General features: G+C 44.2%; 1 protein-coding gene across 1 annotated transcript in view; it reads left to right on the forward strand.

Annotated features, from left to right (window-relative positions):
- The first annotated feature begins 314 nt into the window (after window positions 1–314).
- Window positions 315–19881, forward strand: part of LOC103826619 (deubiquitinase DESI2-like) — a 51750-nt gene continuing 32183 nt past the window's right edge. The window contains exon 1 of the mRNA XM_050974919.1: window positions 315–755. Coding sequence (XP_050830876.1) covers window positions 315–755 — 441 coding nt within the window. The remainder of the gene's footprint in view (window positions 756–19881) is intronic.

A 19881-nucleotide genomic window follows, 5' to 3' on the forward strand; every position in this document is an offset into this window, starting at 1 on the left:
GTTCGGGACGAGCTGATCGCGAAATAAGGACTGGCCCTACGGAGAGCAGAGCACAGAGAGCTGGAGTGTCCAGCCCTGGCCCCGTACCCTGCCTGGAAGCATCGTCTGCTCGGCATCTTCCTCCCTCCAGCCCCCGTCCGGTCAATCCCGCCGCATCTTCGAACTTCGGTGCCGACGCTAGGTCTGCCTGCGCGTCGTGGGCAGGATGGGGGTTGCGGCATCCCCTCTCTGCCCCGGGGGCAGCCAGCCCCCTCCTCCTCTTTCTCCCACCGCCGAGCCCCGCGCTGGAATCCCTTTGGCACAGCCTCTTCACCATGTCCTGCCAGCGGCGGAGAACCCTCAACCGCGTGCCTGAGCGGGACCGGCCCCAGCACCGCGGACAGAGCCCGGCTCCGGTCGGACCGGCCCCAGCACCGCGGACAGAGCCCGGCTCCGGTCGGACCGGCCCCAGCACCGCGGACAGATCCCGGCTCCGGTCGGACCGGCCCCAGCACCGCGGACAGAGCCCGGCTCCGGTCGGACCGGCCCCAGCACCGCGGACAGAGCCCGGCTCCGGTCGGACCGGCCCCAGCACCGCGGACAGAGCCCGGCTCCGGTCGGACCGGCCCCAGCACCGCGGACAGAGCCCGGCTCCGGTCGGACCGGCCCCAGCACCGCGGACAGAGCCCGGCTCCGGTCGGACCGGCCCCAGCACAGCGGACAGAGCCCGGCTCCGGTCGGACCGGCCCCAGCACAGCGGACAGAGCCCGGCTCCGGTCGGACCGGCCCCAGCACCGCGGACAGAGCCCGGGGTGTCTCCGGGCTCTGCCAGAGGGAGGGAGGGAGAAAGCTCGGCGTCCGCTCCAGCCCCGCTCGGTGCCTTGGTGGTCCGGGTTCCTGCGTACTGCTGGCAGCCCGCTGCGGTAGCGGCACTCAGCTCTGCCGAGAAATTTCCCCGCACGCACTGCCACCCACCTTGCTTCCCACGGCGCCAGAAGAGGGCTTGTATTCGGGCTCAGAATCTGGCTTCTGTGGATAGGGATTTAAGAGCTTGGACGATGCCTGGTTACAGTGGTGTATCAGTCTACAGACCCCGAGGTGCACTACAGAGTTAAAAAGAAACCTTGGATCTGTCGCGGCGTGGAGGGCTAAAATAAACCCTATACAACCAGCAAACCCAATCCAGGCCTTCCTGCCTCACTGCAACCAACTTTACACACACACACCCAGCCGTGAGAATTTCCTCCTTCCTTCAGTGACTGTAGGATGAGGCATTTTTTTCTATCTGGCTCAGGGTAAAAGCATACCCTGGGGGTATCAACACACATCTGGCAGGGACTGAAAGGTTTTAATCCAGCCTCCACTGCAATCAACAATGGCAAATGAACCGGTGATTCTGAATGTTTATGACATGGTGAGTATGAAATACTATTGACTGGGGGGCAGTGGGGCTGGGTGGGAGTTCATGCTTGGAGGGCAGGCACTGTACAAAGAGGAGCCAAGCACAGATCCCTAGAGAGGCTGATTCCCTCCCTCTCCCTCTCTTCCCTGGGCCAAACTCCTTATCCAAGCCTATCATCCTCTCATGTCAGTGTCAGAGATGATGCTAACCCTGCTATTTTTTTTTCCTTAGTGTTTAGCATATTCATCTGATTTACAGGTATTGTGCCAGATTTTCTACAGGTTTTTTCAGGAGCAGCACTGAGTGTGAGGAGAGGACTTTTTAATTTCCAGTGCCCCACTTAAGGAAGAAAATGTGATCACCTCTGTATGTGTTAGAGATAATTTTCCTTTAATTTTAAGTGAACAAGCATTACCAGGCTGTGGGGCTGAGGTCAGGATTTCATCTAAGGAGGAGAAACAGCTGTAGAGTTGCAAGTAAGAACATAATTTCTGATAATCTGGATCAATTCCTCATATGCATAAGATTGTAGTTAATAATGTTCTCTCAAGGTTAATTGCAGCAACAGGAGTAAGAAATTGTCTGGTGAAGTTTCAGCACAGAAAGGGTCATGGGCACATGCTGCTCAGCAATATTTCCTGAAAGTTCACAGGGTAACAAGTGGTTTTCCTTGACCTCTTCTTGCAAGGGGGAATATGAGTGGGTTTTTTCTGTGCTAGCAAATCAAAAGGTCCAAATCTTGGCACAAACCCCCAAAAGAGAAGGTGGCTTGGCACAACCTATTTGCTTGCTGGTCTGACAGAAGCTTAGGAGAATCCTGTTCACATGAGGAGTGTTTTGATGATTATGTATCTCACCTTTGTTTTTTGATTACCAACTAATGATTTTTAAAAAGTAGTTTTCAGATCTTCTACAAATTTAACAAACCTTTCTGGGGAAAATATGGCCTTACAAGTCCCAGGTGCTGACTGAGCTCTAAATATCCAGCTCAGACCTTTACAATTACAGCATACTTTTGCCAGGCAGTGACAACTTTTACCAGGAAGCCCACAGAACAGTGTGGGTTTCCCTGCTGGGGAAATCCAGAAAACAGACACCAAAGAGATTAGGAGTGGGTTGCTGTAAAAGTCAAATGTCTTTTTATCACAAGAATCAAGGGATCTTCTGTGAACTAAAGCAGGTGGGTTGTTTTCTGAGGGAAGAGTGAGTGGTAAAAGGTTATTTAGGTAGGACTGTATCTGCATTGGTGAGCAGTCCAAAAAGCACAAGTACAGTGGACTGAAACTGCCTCTTCCAGAGCTATTATTGGTCAAATTGAGCAAGTCAGTGTAAAATCCTTCCCAAGACTTTGGTCTTGAGTGTTTATTGGTCACTTGCTTAGCAGCTTGAACTGTGAACTCTCTGAAGAAGTTCTTCAACCAACAGGTTTGGTAGCCCAATTAGATGGTAGCTGGTGCCCGATAGCAGGGGACTCACATTGGAAATGCACTTGCAAGAGTTTATCATTAATCCTTTGAGGAAAATAAAGGAGTTGTGTTGTCCTTTTATAATATCCACTGACTTCCTTGCAATTTTTTCAGTTTGTTCTGCAGCAGACTATGGCCTAAGCTTTCCTCTCTCAGCCCCTGTTGATCCATCCCAAACCAGTGAATGTTTCACCACTGAGCTGAAGAGATCCAAATACTGGATGGATATGGTCTTTACCTTTTTATGTTTGATTGATTGTCAACAAAGATGAAGCCTTAAGTAACTAAGGCAGAAGGAGCTTGCTGTTCATGGTCACTGTGTTCTGAGATGGACACCCAGACACAGTGAACAGAATTGAGGTCACCAGTTTACTTCAGACTGAGTAGTTTTTGCTGCTTAGCTAACCATGGAAATCTTCATGTGTAAGTACTAACTCCATGGGTTAACCAGTCTGTACACAGAAACCAATCTATTTTCATACAGCATCTGTTTGACTACCACTGAGTCACCTGTAGCTCAAGTCCTACCTTATGACTATTGCAGCTATATGCTTTTCCATTGCTGCTATGATTTTAACACCATGAAGCCTGGAATGCAGCCATGCAAAATCTGCACTTTGTTACACTGTGGTGGGGAATTGCGGGGGAACTGGGAAATGAGCACATTTGCTTGAATGACTGTTGGAAAACTAGCCTCAGTGGAAAAAACCCAACAACAACAACAACAAAAAGACAGCTGGGAACAACAATTAACTGGATGTGAAGTTCTGCTTTCCTGACAAAGAACAAGACCCCCGTATGGCAACTGGAAGCACTTACGCTGCAGGAAAACTTATCCCTGGGGCAGACAGTTCAATTATGGGCTTTGTGCAGCTATGAATATCCACTCTGTGTAGTCTTGTGTATTCAAAGATTATAGCCATTTATCCTTTTACCCATTGGATATGAAGCAGGCTTCTTTAGGAAAAAAGTGCTGCTATTTAATGAGGTGTTTTGCAGGAATTGCTGAAGCAGGTCAGATCTATTTGTAGGCTTGTTTTCTTCAGCATAAAGTAATGGAGCAAAAATCACTGGCTATTCCATCATCAAAACCAACCTTTCTTCACCCTCAGCACACAGGGTGGTTATACCCCATCTCATGCCAAAGAGCTTGTACATACCTGGACACTTGCAAAACAGACAGGGCAGGTGGACTTTCCTGCTCAAATAGAACAATTTAAAGAGTAGATATGCAGGATACTGAACTCTGATTTAATGTGTAAGTGTGAACACAGAATAACAACATGGATCATGGGTTTGGTTACTGATGAATATCTTTGCCAGTCTGAATTCAGCTCTTGCATCGACTTAATCTAAGCCATCTGCTGGTTGGAGACCTGCAAGAAATAACTAGGTCTATAAAATCTGTGACAGAGTTTGCTCAGATTAGTCAGTTATGACTTTGCCTTCAGAGGACAAATCAAATTTCCTTTCATAACTTGCAGTTCTCTTCCCTCCAGTCTGCCTCAATAAGCTATTTATCATGGAACAGATCTTACTTAGACCACAGGCACAGGGTTGACTTTTTTTAGTCAGAATATTAGCCTGTTCCCTCATCACTTTAAGTTTTTGTGGCTTAAATTGGAATAGTTTATTTAGTTACTGTACATTAATAAATGTTGCCTACTTCAATCAGGCAGAAGAGTAACTGTAATTATTTCCTGAGTTTAAATCTTTAACTAGCTAAACATATTCCACTAAAAATAGTTTGCTTGGAACAGATTCAAGTTTGGGGGCTCTCATATTTTCAGCTTATTTCATAGCACATTCATGCTATCATATTAGAGGCAAAGATACTCATATCACTATTGTTCCTCTTTTATTACAGCTGAGGTTGTCCTGAATTTCCCCTGTCTTTGCAGTTGATAACATACAAAAGTATTTTGATCTACTGGCATTTTTGCTTACTCCTTCTGCTGGGGAAAATGAGTCCCTGAGATGTGCTGCAGAGGAGAATGAAGGGCCTGGTCAGCAGGGAGCCAGGGAGCAGTGATGTAGGGTCTGTTTGAATGAGAGGGGGGCTCTCTTACTCAGCCTTGTCCCACAGTTATTCCATTGATTCCACTGACAATACTTGTCATTCCCTTTGGAGAGGGAAATGCCATTCAGGTCACTGTAGATGGACTGAAGAAAGGAAGATGCTTTGTGCCTCTGTCTTCAGTACATAAGGAGTCTTTGAGTCTATAATAGAAACAGCAACAGGATTGCAAGCAAAGGGCTTCATTCTGTGAAGTGATTGTTTTGAAGCACTGACTAGATTGTGAAGCATATTATCTGTCTGGAGGAAAGAATAAGTCTAGTTAATCAAAAATGTGAATATGTTTTGCTTACTGTAGGTGTAAGTCTCAGATGCTCTTAGCTCACTTAGTCAGAAGAGTGAAAAATCCTAGTGCAGGTGGTGGCCCCATCTCTGCACTGCTTGTTAGTTGTTTGTGAGCTGCTGTGTGTGGAGAAGCACAGCATCACCTGACTCTATTTGGTATTCCAGGAAGCCACAAGGAGAGGAAGGGGAATTTTTTGTCAAGTAAGTTGATAGCTGTGAAATTTCTTGCTGTAATGAACTGAATGATTGCTCTAAATCAATAGTAGAATTTGTGGTCCTGAAAGATTAAGTATTGGACAGTCACTAGGATTTTTTTCCCTCCTCCATATATTGACCACACATTTATTTTTTTGTGTTTAACAAATAAAGAACAAAAAGAAAATATTGCCTTTGGGGGATTTTAATTGAATTTTGGCATCTTCTAATATATATAAAAATATAATTAAATGCTTAGATTTTCCTTCAGATATTGGTGAGTCATCTCTGGTCAAAATTATTAGTCAAATCTGAATCATATCAGTTCTCCAAAACACACTTTTCATCCAAAGGTTTGCCTTGTTCTTGGAAGGCCATGGCAGGTGTACCCTATTCTTATTTGTTCTGTGACCACTCACAAAACTTTTAAGAATTCCCTCTTCTATGAATAAGAAATGCCTAGGAAAAATCTGGGGTGTTGTAATCTTCTTCACAGGCTTGTTGTGGAGGTACGTGTAAAGATTTTGTGTTTAGCATTTTACTCTATCACTGACTCTTCATTTACTCAGTTTTTTATTAATTCTTCTGTCTTCAAACCATATCAAGCACAGGGTACTGGATAACAAAGCAGAATGTTGAGCTAACAGGGACCTGGAAATGGGTACAGCGTATCCCACAGGAGTGCTAAATGCTCTTTTTTTCTAGTAGTCAGACATAGTGCTGCTCAAAGGTGGTAGTGTGAGAGATCAGGCAACCCTCAGGTGCTTGTTTTATGCATCTTCCTGGAGCTTTGAGTTGGCTTTCTGTGCTGGTATTTTGTTTGGTTTGATTGGGTTTGTTTGTTTGGTAGGACTGTGTTTAGATTATTCAACCATGCATAAGGTGCATAATAGGTTCAGGGTTCATAATCACTCTTGTCATACTATGATACTTTCTGTTATGGGCCCAAAAACTCTCTGGGAAGGCTCTTGGTTAAAGGTCAGAGAGCCTAAATAGACCACTGCTGAGAATGAGGGAGGAAAGCAGAAAAAGTTGCTCTCTCGCTGGATAACAGCAGAGTCCTAAGCCCAAGATATGAGAGGTGTGTCCAGACTGCTTCAGTTTTCTTGGCTACAACAATTCCCAGTGCAAATGCTCGTGACTTTGAAAAAAAAAAATTTTAAAAAAGGTGTTATGGCAAATTTGATGGCAGTACATTAGAGGTTTCAAATAAATCAGACTGAGCAGCCTGGCAGTCTGTGCAGGTGAGGAAAACTAGGATTTGGTTCTGCTTCTCTTTTCCTTTTCTCTTTTCCTTGGGCCTGCATAAATTTCATTTGAGTGACAACAGGCTGACCTCAGATAGGGTGGTAGAGTGGGATTGCTCCCTTGCCCTGCCTGAATGCAGGAGCAGAGGGACAAGAAAAGCAGCTTGGTGATGCTGAGCGCTGTGTTGTAGTCAGTGCTTGCTTCAAGCCTGTGAGAAGATGACAAAATGTAACTAGACATCCCTCCCCTCTGGTGTCTTTGGAGAGAGGAAATCAATTGAAGGAAGAAAAGATTAAAAAAAACTATTACACTGAGCTGCAGCTGAGTTCTTTCCTTCAAGAAGAAGGAATCCAAACCTGTTGTCTGATTTAAATAAATTAAGGAGAAAAAAAGGAAGTGGCATGGCCCAAGTTAATAATTCCAGCAATGAAGTGTGCCCATTTATGTATAATAAGTGAATTTTTGTTGTCTTAGCAACAGCCTGGAGATGTGCTATCCATCGGGGGAGCAGTCTGTTTGGATGTTGTCAGGGTGACAAGCTGGCTACCTGTCCCTGTTACTGCAGATCTTCTCCAGCACTGCAGGCCTGTCACTGGCTACTGTATGCTTATGCATGAGGTGCCTGAAGAGCTGTCTCTGACTGCACACAGGGCACTGCTCTCTCCAGCCCCAGCATTTATCCCATCAGCAAGCTCACTGAGCCGGTGCTCTGCTGCCCAGTGGACTGACTTGAACTGACTCATCCAGGGCAACACGGGAGTTGTCACTTCTGCTAGTCCTGCTTGCCTTAGGAAAACTGCTCCACAACATGCTGCCCTTTACATAAGCAAATGTAAGAAACCTAAGGAGAACATAGGAAAGGTAAAAACAGTGTTAAAAAGGGTGTGAACTCTGCTTCTGGAGCAAATGCCTCATGGATCCTGTCATTAGCCCACATCAGTGCTCTTGAGTTGGTTCCTGCAGGTGACAGTCTGACATTGTGTCTCTATAGCACTCATTTCAAGGCAGCCTGAACTCTTGTGGGGTCAGGAGACTCCCGTGCAGGATTTCACGTGTAAGCCCAGGGGCTTTAGGTACGGAAGATGCAGAGTTACTTTTGCTGTTACTGTTAAAGCTGTTCTTTAACCCCATCTACAGGCAAAGTCCCAATCCCCTGGCCTGGCTCTGAGCAGCTCTGAGAGAAATGATTGTTTCCTCTTCAAACCATATGGAAGTTGGTTTCCAGTGATTTTTCTCTGGTGCTTTTTGGGCTTTCCCCTTACAGAAAGGCAGATTCCTTTTAGAACATGACACTTCTGTCAGCAAGATTTAGCTTCTGGCTCGCTAGGCTGTCAAGGTTCCTAATTTTACTTGGCTATTCCTTAAAATAAACAAATAAGCCCCCAAACCAAACAAACCCTTCTCACTATTGATGAAAGCTGGTGTGTTGACAGTACTGGAGACTGTCTTTCTCCTAACTAATAAATTTATGCTAGCAGTAGGAAAGCAGACCCTTCTGGCTCTTGAACCTCATCCCTAGTGTATAGGTTGAACTGCTCTGGTGTCGTGGCTCAGCTGGTCATCCAGCTTCCTACTTGGGCAGCCCACAGGGACTAAGTCATACATGCAGTGGGAGCTTCTGTAGGGGAGAGCTGAGCATTAGTGAGCTACTAAGCTGGAACAGCTGTCAGATCCATTTCCAAGTGTGGTGATCAGCAGGTATAGGGTTGTGCATTAGTGAAATGAACTGAATTTAAATGGGTGTCTGAGGGCTGAAAGCTATGTTAGTGACCTGAGCTGCCCTTATTCTAAATCTCTGTTTGTCTCAGTCCCTCTTGTTCCTGCCAAGATGACGTAGCTGGAGCTTGGGGGGGGGGGGGGGGGGGGGAGGGCAGAGACCAATCAATAGAAAAAAAATCTATATTTCTGCTGGGGAAGAAAAAATCCAAAATTGTCAAGTCTAATGACTCTTTCTTTAACAAGTGAACTCGAACTGTTAGGAAAGAAAAAAATAAATATTTGCTACTATTCTAGGCAAACAGTGGATGTTTTTGACTATGAAGGATTCAGAGCAGAGAAAGCTCCTCACTTCAGAGTTTTATCTGTCAGCATGTGAATCTGTGAGACTTCTCAACTCAGAGGAAAATATGAGGCTGTATCCTAAGATTGGAAAATTATTTTAATTGGTAACTTAATAATCTTTAAATGTCTGGAAAAGCAATGATAAGGGAAGAAGAAAATCTGAGAGAAATAAATGATCTCTGATAGGTGGGAATGCTGATCTACAGAAGCAAGTGTCTGATGCTAGAAATGCTGAAAGCATTTCAGCCTGTTTAGTGCCTTCATTGTGTGTATCAACATATGAGTTGAATGCCATGTGATTCCTGATAGATCCACATCTCTGGGAAAGGGAGGACCTGGCACAATGTAAGCTCTGTTGATTACATGGTTTGCTGAACCTTTAACCTTGGATCTGTTACTTTGCTTTCCATATGGTCATACTTAAACCCACAAGGAACTATCGACCCTTTTGCTGTTCTCTTCAATATCTGCTAGTGAGTGACTTATACAGGATCCTGATGCAAGAAAATAAGCTTCCTAGGTGCTGATTGCTGCCTTGGGGTGCTGATTGCTGCCTTGGGCTTTGGAGTGTATGAGAAGCCCAATGTAGCCTTCCAGAGTGAATTACAGGCTTTGCCATGGGTTAGCTTTCCCTAGGTGCACAGTGTTCTCCTAGACATCTGTTCTTGGCTCATCTGTTTGGGATTACTTGGAGCTGATGAATTTATAATTGCCCTGTATTTGTCATCTCCCCCAGCTCTGGACTAGCCTGGTGAATGTGAGAAGTGACAGAAGGAGAGGAGCAAGAGGGATTAATCTGATAAGTCATAACTTCTGTCATTAATCTCTACTTTTGGACAGCATCTGGGGCAAAAGCCTCAGCTATCTGCTCTAGTTCCATAAGAAGAGGCCTAGGTTGTGGGTATTTTCAGGCAGGGCTTTGTTGCTTTCTTAGCAAATCACTTATCTAGAAAACAGAAGGCTCTACCTTGCAAAGCTTCGATTGGAAGAATGTTTTAGGATATTTGGCTGACCTCTGGATTTCTCTCAGGAAAGGTTTTTTTCCCTCATTGATCCTCTTTCATAGCTATCAACTTTGAAGAGATGTCTTGACTATTTCAGGGCATTTGGGATGGCATGACACACCCAGAGGTTTTGTCATGAGTGCTGCTTATGTGCTGGGGCAGTAACAGTACTAGTACTAGTTCTGCATTTGGCTCCTACCATTTAGTGTGCTGATGCATCTTGGGTGACAGAGACCAGGTTAAAATCCCTGGGGGTCTCAAATACAACTGCCTCTTCACACAGGTCTGCCAGAGAAGCAGAGAGCAGGAAACTCTGGATTTGCTTGTTCTGGGTCTCTTGTGTGAAAATATTTCTTTATTGTTTGAAATGCTTACTTAGCAGAAGAGTGCATATTTCCAGTGAATCCTAGCTCTTCCAGGAGGTTGTCCAGGCTGGAGCCAAGCTATAGTGCTTCTCACACTTGTTCTATGGCCCACTGAGCATGTATTTTATATGAAAGGAATCTCTTCCCTACTTTATACAATTCTAAAACTGTTTCACCACAAAGGAATGAGAAAGCTGGACTCCAGATATGCTATGATAGATCAGCCAGGCTGCTTCTCTCTGAGGCAGGTGGAGAGTCAAATTCCTTCTGCCAGGCTGAGGTTGTTAGAAAGTTGGTTTGTACCCTCCTGGACCAATGTGTGGGCTCCTGGTTATTAGGTACAAGCAGAAAGCACTTGCTCCTCCTAGGAATTAAGAGGTCAACCTTGCTTTTCCCTCATTCTACTGGTTTGTTTTCAATGAGGACATTTTTAGACAGATGTCAGGCTTTGTTGTGCTGAGAGGATCTTTTCTGCCTTTCTTCCTAGCCTGCAGATTCAGTTACTTCGGGAGCTTTTTTTCTGAGTCTGTCCCAGCACTAGGAATTCAAGGGCTCTATACCTTTAGAGCAACCATCTGATGGAGACATTGTGGAAAGGGGGGAAGACAGTGCTGAAGGTTTCCAAATCTTTGGAGGCCAAAGCTAAAAACGTATGTCCCAAACTGAAATCCACCCACCATCTGTCTCTAGCTCTAATATTCATTGTTCTTGATTGCAGTACCATTTGCTGTACTTTTATTCACTCTAATTTTTATGGCTGCTTGTTATCCAAGACAGCTGGCTATCTTCTCTTTGGCAATTCTTTGGACCTATTTTCTATTGCTGGAGCACTGTGCCCTGTGTGCTGGCTATTGCAAGAATACTGGGGGACAGGGCATTGAGGAATTGTACTGGATTGAAACAGAATGGATGAATTGCAGTGTAAGCCAAGGAGAAAGAGGAGCAAATTAAATGGATCCAGTTCAAGCTCAGGTGTTCTTGGGACCAGAAGAAAGGAAATACTATAAATCCTTTTTTTTCTCTTATGTGTCTCATAAACAAGAGCCGTGACTTCTGCAGAGCAAAAGCCTCAGGAAGGATGAAAAAAATGCAAACTGTATGGATCCCTAAAAATTTCAGTTGTTTTTATTGTCTGGGTCAATATTTTGGGTAAAATTCTGTCTCCTCCCCTGGGCAGAGTGCTGCTGACAGGGAGATGCTCTACATCATGGTAGCCAGAGGCCTTGGCAAACAGGCAGGACACCCCTGGGGGGGCAAGGGAGGACAGACAGGAGCTCCTCCCAGCACTGTGTTAATTAGATTGGTTATACATCCCCCTGACTGCAAAACATGTACTCTTCTGTCCCTTTTATTCAGGCAGAGCTAATAGGAAGGAATATGTCACCAGAGGGCTGATTTGGGGGGTAAAAAAGAATGGGCATGGGGAGGAAGAGATTGTTTTGTACACATCTGTTTTTCAATTTTTAACTGCATGGGAACAACTAAAACTTTTTCAATACTCTTTGAAGCACCCTCTACTCTTGAAAGAAAAGCAAGGAAGCAGGAAGCAAGCTGGAGTAAAGGTGATATTCTACAGCTCACACGTCCATCTGTGCCTTTTCAAGTGCTGTTTGTAATAGGGCATGTTATTGAAATGCTTCAAGGATTCCTTTTGTAATGTGTAATTACTCTGGGATATGCAGTTTGGTGCCTATTGCAGCTGCTCTTCTGACTAATTTTAATGAGGTTAAAGCCATTTGTGGATCAAAGAAATTTATGCAGATGAAATTTTAAAGCTAGTGTGAAGAACAATTTAATAGTCTCTAACACATCAGGTACTTAAAAATCCTGTACTTGGTACCTCTGAACTTGGATTTTACCTCTCATACCCAGAGGACTTTGAAGCATGTTTCTAACTGTCTGTTACCTCTCCTGAGATTTCAGAGGTGTCTCATTAAAGCTGGTGTTCAAGCCTATTAAATACATGAATGCTTCTAATGATGCATCTCATTTAGGCGAGCTGACACCAGGAACTGGCAGGAATCATTGCTGCCCTGATCCCCTGGTGCCTGGGAGAGTGAAAGCCACCTGGAGAAGTGCAGGGTAGTACCTTCTGTTGGAAGATACTAGCAAAGTATCTTGAAAAGGCTGCTGACTTCCAGGGGCGCACCAACCTTGTCACCCTACCAGCTCCCCTCCCTCCTGAAAAGTGCAGCCTCTGCTCCAGGAAATTGCAGATGGGAAGCATCTGTCCTTGAGCTCTCAGTCTCTCCAGCCAGTTAATTATTAATCATCACAATATCCCTCGTGTCAAGCATCTGAACTGCCCATGAAGCATGGAGAACTGTTTTATCAGTCAAGTCAGAAAGTTTAAGTGTTCTGCTACTCATTATTGTAAAGCTGTTGTTCTGTCAAAGAATTTAAGCAGCCAGAAGTGATAGTTATCTCATCTGAGCCCACACCAGATGACCTGGAACTAGCAGGGGCAACAAATGTGCAAACTGGGAAAACACAAGAGAAAGTTAAGCTTCTTTCATGGGTCTGGCAACAGAACTGGTGCTGTACCATTGCATGGGATGGGAACTGTAATGCTACTGCAGCTACAGGTATATTGCCCATTATGAACACCTACCTACTAGGAACATACCTCAGTGTTTAGCTCTCTGAAAGATACCTGCTGGGCTGTTAAATCCTGGGTGGCACAACTAATTTTCTGTGACTGTTGGCTGGCTGTTGTGCCTCTCTGTGGTATGCTGCTGCTTGCCATTGCTTAGAATCAGAGAGACACTTGAGGTTGTATGGAGCTCTAGGACTTACCTGTGCTCTGATTCAGCTTCTGTGCTATTCTAAAAGAGAGACTGAGAAGAGACAGACCAAATAATAGGTATGAAAGAAGAAAATCACTGAACTCGTCTCAAGGCACTTCTTACTATTGGGAATATTCAGACATGAGAATCTGACACCCAGCTCCTTCTAGCTGAGACAATTCTAGTGGAAATGGAATGGCACCAGCAGTTCATTTCTGGTTGAGGCAATATTCCACTTTCCTGCTACCATTTAAAATCCTACTGTGGGAAGCCTTGGATGTTGCAGGTAAGTGAACCCATTAAGACAGGATGATACACATGGCTTAAATTGTGCTCTTTAGGATCCCTAGGATATCATTAGCTCCTCAGGTACCTCTGTGTTCTCCTCTGCCCTTCCTTCTATGCCAGGGTGCCTTCATGCAGAGTGAAAGAAATTTTAGTGGATCTGATGGCATGCTTTTTTGTCTGAGTAAATTGATGATAGAGTATCAATAATTAGCACAGCAAGGGTCCAACTCACTATTCCTTCATTCTTTCCTAAGATACTATGTAGAAGACCAACTCTTATTTACATGTAATAATAGATGGTGATTTTTTTTTCTCCTCCTTTCAATTCCAACATAACATTGTGTTCAATGACACCACAATGTTTTGTGGAAAGTACAAGTGCTTTGAACATGAGGGAATCAAAAAGCTCTAAACAGATTGTTTCATGCTGCCAACAAAGCATGTCCTTGGACTCTGGCCGAGAACAACCAAACCTTCATTTTGAATAAAGCACTGGATGTTGAGAGAGAGAAATACCCAAACTTTAGTCCTAGTTCCCATCTCAACTGAATAAAGCACTGGATGTTGAGAGAGAGAAATACCCAAACTTTAGTCCTAGTTCCCATCTCAACTGCATTTCTAGCAAGCCACTTTAATCTCTTTGCCTTGAGTCATCTCACCTGTAAGATACCCTGTTGATGGGATGCTTAGGTGTTTAAAGCTCTGACTGCTTTTTGGCACCTGGGATGTGGCTCTCTGGGGGGGAAATGATTCCCATAGGGATGGGAGGCAGCAGCAGGATTTCTGGGTGGTGAGCTGAGGGGCAGCAGCCCTGCATCCTGCTGGCTGCCTGACCTGTGTCTGGGTGAGCACATGCCCTCCTGCTCCATCCCTCCTGACTGCCCTGGCAACCCTTCCTGGCCTTCCTGTCAGTCAATCCAATCCCTTCTCACCAGAGCCTGCCTGGTGAGGATGGGGGATTTTCTGAAGCAGTCACCCACCACACCTGCTGCTGGTCTTGGCCTTTACTACCCTCTGACCACAGACAGCAGATGAAGTATTTAGAGACAGCTGCTATTTCTGTCATTAGCATCCAGACTTCCTGGGAGAAAACTGCTGAAATCTGTGACAGCTGAAATCTGAGTCAGAGGAAGCTTCTTACTTCAGCATGTACAAAAGCAATGGGAAAGTGGGGGAGGGAAAAACAGAGCTCAATTTGCTATTCATTTAGTTCTGTCAGGAAAGCCCAGGCAAATCAAGATGATGGTGTGCGAATTGCAGTCATGCAGGTTGCTGCATGGTGGATGTTGTTCAAGGGATTGAAGATGCAGAAGAGGTGGGTAAGAAAACAATGCAGCATGAGAGGGCTGTGTGCTGTGCTTTGCGGGATACATTAGCTCCTCCTGAGCAGTTCTGTGCTCTGGACCTTGCTGATGGTACTTGACAATTTCAAGTAAATGTATGCCCCTGCTGTGCTGCTGTTGCAGTGGGTGGAACAGGATACCCCAGGGATCTGCTTAGCCTTTTCCACTCCAGGGCATGATCCTTTCTTAGTCTTCTCCAGGGCACTTGCCATTATTTCCCTGGAGAAGGAAAAGGCTGTTATTCCCCATCTGCAGCTGAGGCACTAGCTTGCAGTGAGGCTGGCCTGTCTGGTGATAGGACATGAGGAAGGGAATGAAGCTGTGTCAGGGGAAGTTCAGACTGGACATTAGGAAAAAGGTTTTCACTGAGAGGATGATTGGCCACTGGAAGAGGCTCCTCAGGGAAGTGGTCACAGCACCAGCCTTGCATGGTTCCAGGAGCATCTAGACAACATTTTTAGTCATTATAGTTTAGTTTTAGATAGTCCTGAGAGAAGCGAGGAGTTGAACTTCATGATCCTTATGGGTTTCCTCCAGTTGGAGATATTCTGTGACTGTGATTGGGTAACTTGTTGCACAGTCCCTTGGATTTTGATGTGCAGTTAGGATTGTGAGACTATTCTTATTCTTTCCAGATGTAGCTGCTGAAAATGGTCTGATTTCTTTTTAAGGACTGTGATAGATATTTCAAAGCAAAGTGTTTTACTGTGGCTTCCCAGTTTACCTGTGCTCTCCTTTGATGGAGTTCAGATAGCTTCCTGCACTGAAGGGAACTGTGGGTCAGAAGCACTCTTCCAGCACTCAGTCTTTTCAAAATGAAAGCGCAGGCCTGTTGTTATCGTGATTTCCCATTTGAAAGAAAACTCCCAGGATTTAATGCCATACTGTGATGCCAACAGGATCAGAGATGGTTCTTTCCAAACCGATTAATTTACAGAGCATCTCTGTATATAATACAATTCAAGAAGCTCTCTGAAAAGGTGTTACTTAGTAAACAGGGGTAAATGAGCCAGAGCATGAGCAATTAGTGCTCCCTGTGACTCTGTGTAAGCTTTGGACTGAGATAGGAGGAGATAAAGCAGAAACAGTCACTCCCAGTTCTGGCCAATGACTTGGCAACAGGATTACATTAATGTTAATCCATCAAAATTTATCCTCTGCCTTAGAAATAAAAACAATTGCTCTAGACAAGCCTGAAGTCTTTATGCTAACCTGATTACACAGGGTATAATTTAATTTCATGGCCAGTAGATTTGAAAATATTCTTGTTGGACTTGGTACTGGACAAAATAAAATGCTACCTAGGATTTTGGGAGGATAAGAACATGGGGGTTACAGGAGGTGATGTGGTTAAGCACTGCATGCACATATGTGCTCTGGGGACAGCTTGACAGGCTGCAGGGTTTTGGAAAGAACTAGTCTAGCAAAGGAGCAAGGGGGGTAGAAAGCATCTGCCAGTAAATAGATGGATAAAGTTGTTTCATGCTGCTTTTAAGGAGCACCAATCATCTTTATAACTTTGACAGGTGGCAGTGGGGCAGGAGGGGAGGAAGCGATTCAGAGAATTGTGTGGGTGGTGAAGAAATTAATCCTAATGAATTGGAAGAGCAAATCCACAGTGGGCAGAAAGCTTTGGATTTCTGCCCTGCTGGATATGAGTAAATAGAAGAGAATCCCTTTTGCACGCAAGAGCTAATTGGGCAATTACAGTGTAATCTCAAAACTTTGCTTAAATTGTATTCTGACTACCAGAGTGTGAGGCAGATTCTCTCCCACAGGTTCACAAGCCTTGCCCAGTCTTTCAGACAGGTGAAAGCCCATCTTTGAAACACTTCCCCTCCTTGTATTTCCAAGATTTCCTTTCCATATTTTTATTCTTATTCACAGAAAAGAGCACACAGACATAAGAATGGCCAGACTGTTTCAGACCAAGGATCCATCTAATGCAATTTCATTATTCTTCCCTCAATGCTTGCTTGTGGCCACAACTGGGAGATGGAGCAGCACAAGCATATATGACACCGCCTTCTAAGACATTCACCTGATTTTAGCTCTGGGGCTTCTCTGAGCTTGACCTCTGCTTCTTTACCAAGCCTCCACAGCTCTCTCTTCCATTCAGTTTTCCAGAGTAGATGTAACCTTCTGTGTCAACAGCCCTTGCTGGTAGCTTGCAGGTGTATTACTTAGTGGTGAAAAGCTAAGTCCTCTTCTGATTTCCTCCCTCCTACTACTTCTACAAAAATAAAAGTGAGACGTTCCAGCATGGGAATCTCACCAGTTTTATTTTGGTGGAAATAAGAAAACTCTGATGGAAAAATTGAATTAATTTTTTCTGCAACTGTGGGTGTCAGGTTTGAGTTCTCCTTTTACAGCTTTGCTATCACTTGGCCCTAAAGACTTCTCTTCTGACCTTCTGAGGAAGGACTGAAGAAATTAATGTTACTGGAGAGGCCATCCTTCTATTTTTTATGTCTGTCTAGAAGCTAGAAGTGAAAATGTTTTCATCTATTCCTGAAAGGACAGGGTCCTGTGACAATTTGAGTGAGGAAAGACCAGTAAGAGTGCTGCCTGCAGCGCTCTCTGCTGGACACTCAGGATCTCCCATCCCTAACCTGGGTGTTCATGATGTCTAAATCTTTATTGTGACTGCACTTGAACTAAGATTTGAGTGCCACAATGCCAAGCAGTTCCACGTGCCAAAGAAACAGAGCACCTGAGTGCTTCCAAAATCTTGGCTATTCTTAAGTCTTTAAAACTCAAGACTGATTCCTGTTTACTTGAAGCATCTTCCAAAGTCTCACTTGTGACATGAACCCTGTTATTCTCCATCCCATCTCTCTGCTGAACCTAGCTGGCATTCTTTCTCTCAGGAGTATTTTTCTTTAGGACTGGCACCAGTGCAGCAATTCAGCACCAGGCTGGTCTTGCTCACATCCATTCTGTAGTGCCATCTGATCAAACAGATGAGGAGCACGTGCCTTGCTAGGATTGAGCTGGAAGGGAAAGCAAAGAAGGTATTTGCAAACATGGGTGCACAAACCCCACGGTATTAGTGCTCAAGTGAGGTAGAAACCATGGCCACACAATTAACACAAAATAGAAATGAAGTTCATGTCAGAGTAGGTGGTCTTTTTTTTACAAAGATGGAGGAAAAAACGTGCATTGCTGGCTATTTTTCTCTATCCAGCACTGTTTTCATACTTGGTTACCTGGACATTGCTGCTGCAGGGTAGCAAACCAAGCAGTGTGTTTATTCTTGTTGTTTAGCACTTACAAATGCACTTTGGAGGATAAAGTAAGTTGGGAGTTAAAAAATTTGCATCTTCTGTAGTTTACTTGCTGAAGGGGGCTGTCTTCTGAGTAGGCTAATTATTGCCACAGAAAGCAAAGGCATTCCTAGGGATTCAGCAGCACACTTGTTCAAGTCACCATGTTCTGAAAGAGGAGGATTAGGAGAAAATTGTTTCTATAAGGAATTTTGCCAAGGACCAATCTGCAGTGCTGCACCTTTGGTGCAATACTGGGTTTGTTTCTAGGCTCGATTACTAAAATAGCATATGTGAAAGGAGACTGAATGTTGGATTTGTGCACAGTCTTGGACATGTTTGCATATTGCTAGCCAGCCACCTGATGGAAAGCAGAGGGTTAAACCACTGCTGTTCTCTAAGGCTTCGTTGTGCACATACAGACTGTATTTCTGTTTGCAGATGTGGTGCATGAGCAAATATGTCCTGTTTGCATGTGAAGTTTTCTCAGTGTTCTCCTGTGGAAGGAGGTAATACTCTCCTGCTTACAATATGCTGGTGTTTGCCTTGTCCTGCTGTTGATGATTCATTTGTGATACCAACAATGAGCCTCAGCCATTAACTGGGATTCCATCCTATTTCACAAAGACACTTTGTAAATAGGAGCCAGAGAAAGAGTTCTGGCTCCAAAGAGATGATGAGCTATTTCCCCTCTAGATCTGATAGGAAGCATGCGAAGAGAGATTGGTTTCTGAACTCCATCTGGTGACACTAGCCCCTCCTGAGATCTCCCAAGCAGTCTTTTGGTCACAAGGCCCAGTTTTATATGATCTTGAGGATTTTATCCCTTTGTGGTCTGTTCCAGTAAGAGAAGCTAAACAAGATTATTGTGGTGTTAAAGGGAATCACAGTAAAATTAATTACAAGAATGCTACTGAACTCATACTTCATAGAACAAATGGAACTTTCACATAAGATGAAATACATCAGGCTGGGCTGCTGATCGTATTTGCTTGATGAATCTGTTTACCTCTCCCATGCATCCATCTAACTTGGGAGAAGGCAAATATATGGAGTGGGAACTGAATGGTCTCAGAGAATCCATTCATCACCTGCATGACTTTCATTGCTAGAGTGTCCAGATCACTTCCCTACTAGATAGGAATAGAAATCTTTTTTTTTCTCTTGGTTTACTGGATAATTAGCTTAATTTATGGCTTTATGACCATTTGTATTCCTTAGCTGGCATGAGTGAACTTATAGAAAAGCAGCTCAAGGGAATAGAAATCCATGTGATACAGAAATGTGCTGTACAATACCCTTAATAACTTATGCAAGTCATGTCTGTATCAAAGCTGAGACCATTTGAATGGGGTTTTGCCCTTGTTCTGCACTATGGATCACTCTGGAAAGAGGGTGATGACTTTTTTAGGTCTCTGGTTCTCTGAGAAGAATTTCTGGGTCAGTATGGAATATGAATTATGTATAGTGTCCTATTATGAGCATGTGCTCTTCTTTTAGACAGTAATCAAAATGGGGGCGTGCTTGGAGTGTGCTCCTTTGCCTCCAGATACAAGTTGCAATCTGCTTTTGAGAAAGTTGACAATGGTCGACCTCCTAAGGCCAAATAAGACTTTGTTTTTCTACAATAGATATCGAGGCATCTAGAAGGGCCCAGATATCTTGGAATACTTTCTTCTTAGAAGGGCCAGTCTATGGATGCAGCTTAATCTGAGGGCAGAGACCTTAGATATTAGAGGATGTTGTGAGCTAGGTGAGGCATCACAGTGCTTTTGTCTTTCTCCTGCATCAGCCTGGCCACAGTTCAGATTAAATGTCCACTCTGCATGCAGGAGAAACATTTGGCAGCTCTCCAAGGGATCTGGCAGACAACACCATTTGCACTCCATGATACAAATATACAACCCTTTCTCTTTTCACTGAAGCAAACAGGAGCCAAGGTGTAGTTGCAGTATCTAATGGATTTTTATAGAAATAAATACTAATGGGGGTGGTGAGGAGGAGACAGAGGGAGGAATATTCCCAGAGAAACTTGTTACATAAGGCAAATTCTCCTCTTTGGTCTTGTTAAAGTATTTCCTTATCTTACCTTTTCTCCTTCAATTCCTGATTTTAC

This window comes from Serinus canaria, chromosome 5 (genome assembly GCF_022539315.1).
Source record: "Serinus canaria isolate serCan28SL12 chromosome 5, serCan2020, whole genome shotgun sequence".
Taxonomy (NCBI): Eukaryota; Metazoa; Chordata; class Aves; order Passeriformes; family Fringillidae; genus Serinus; species Serinus canaria.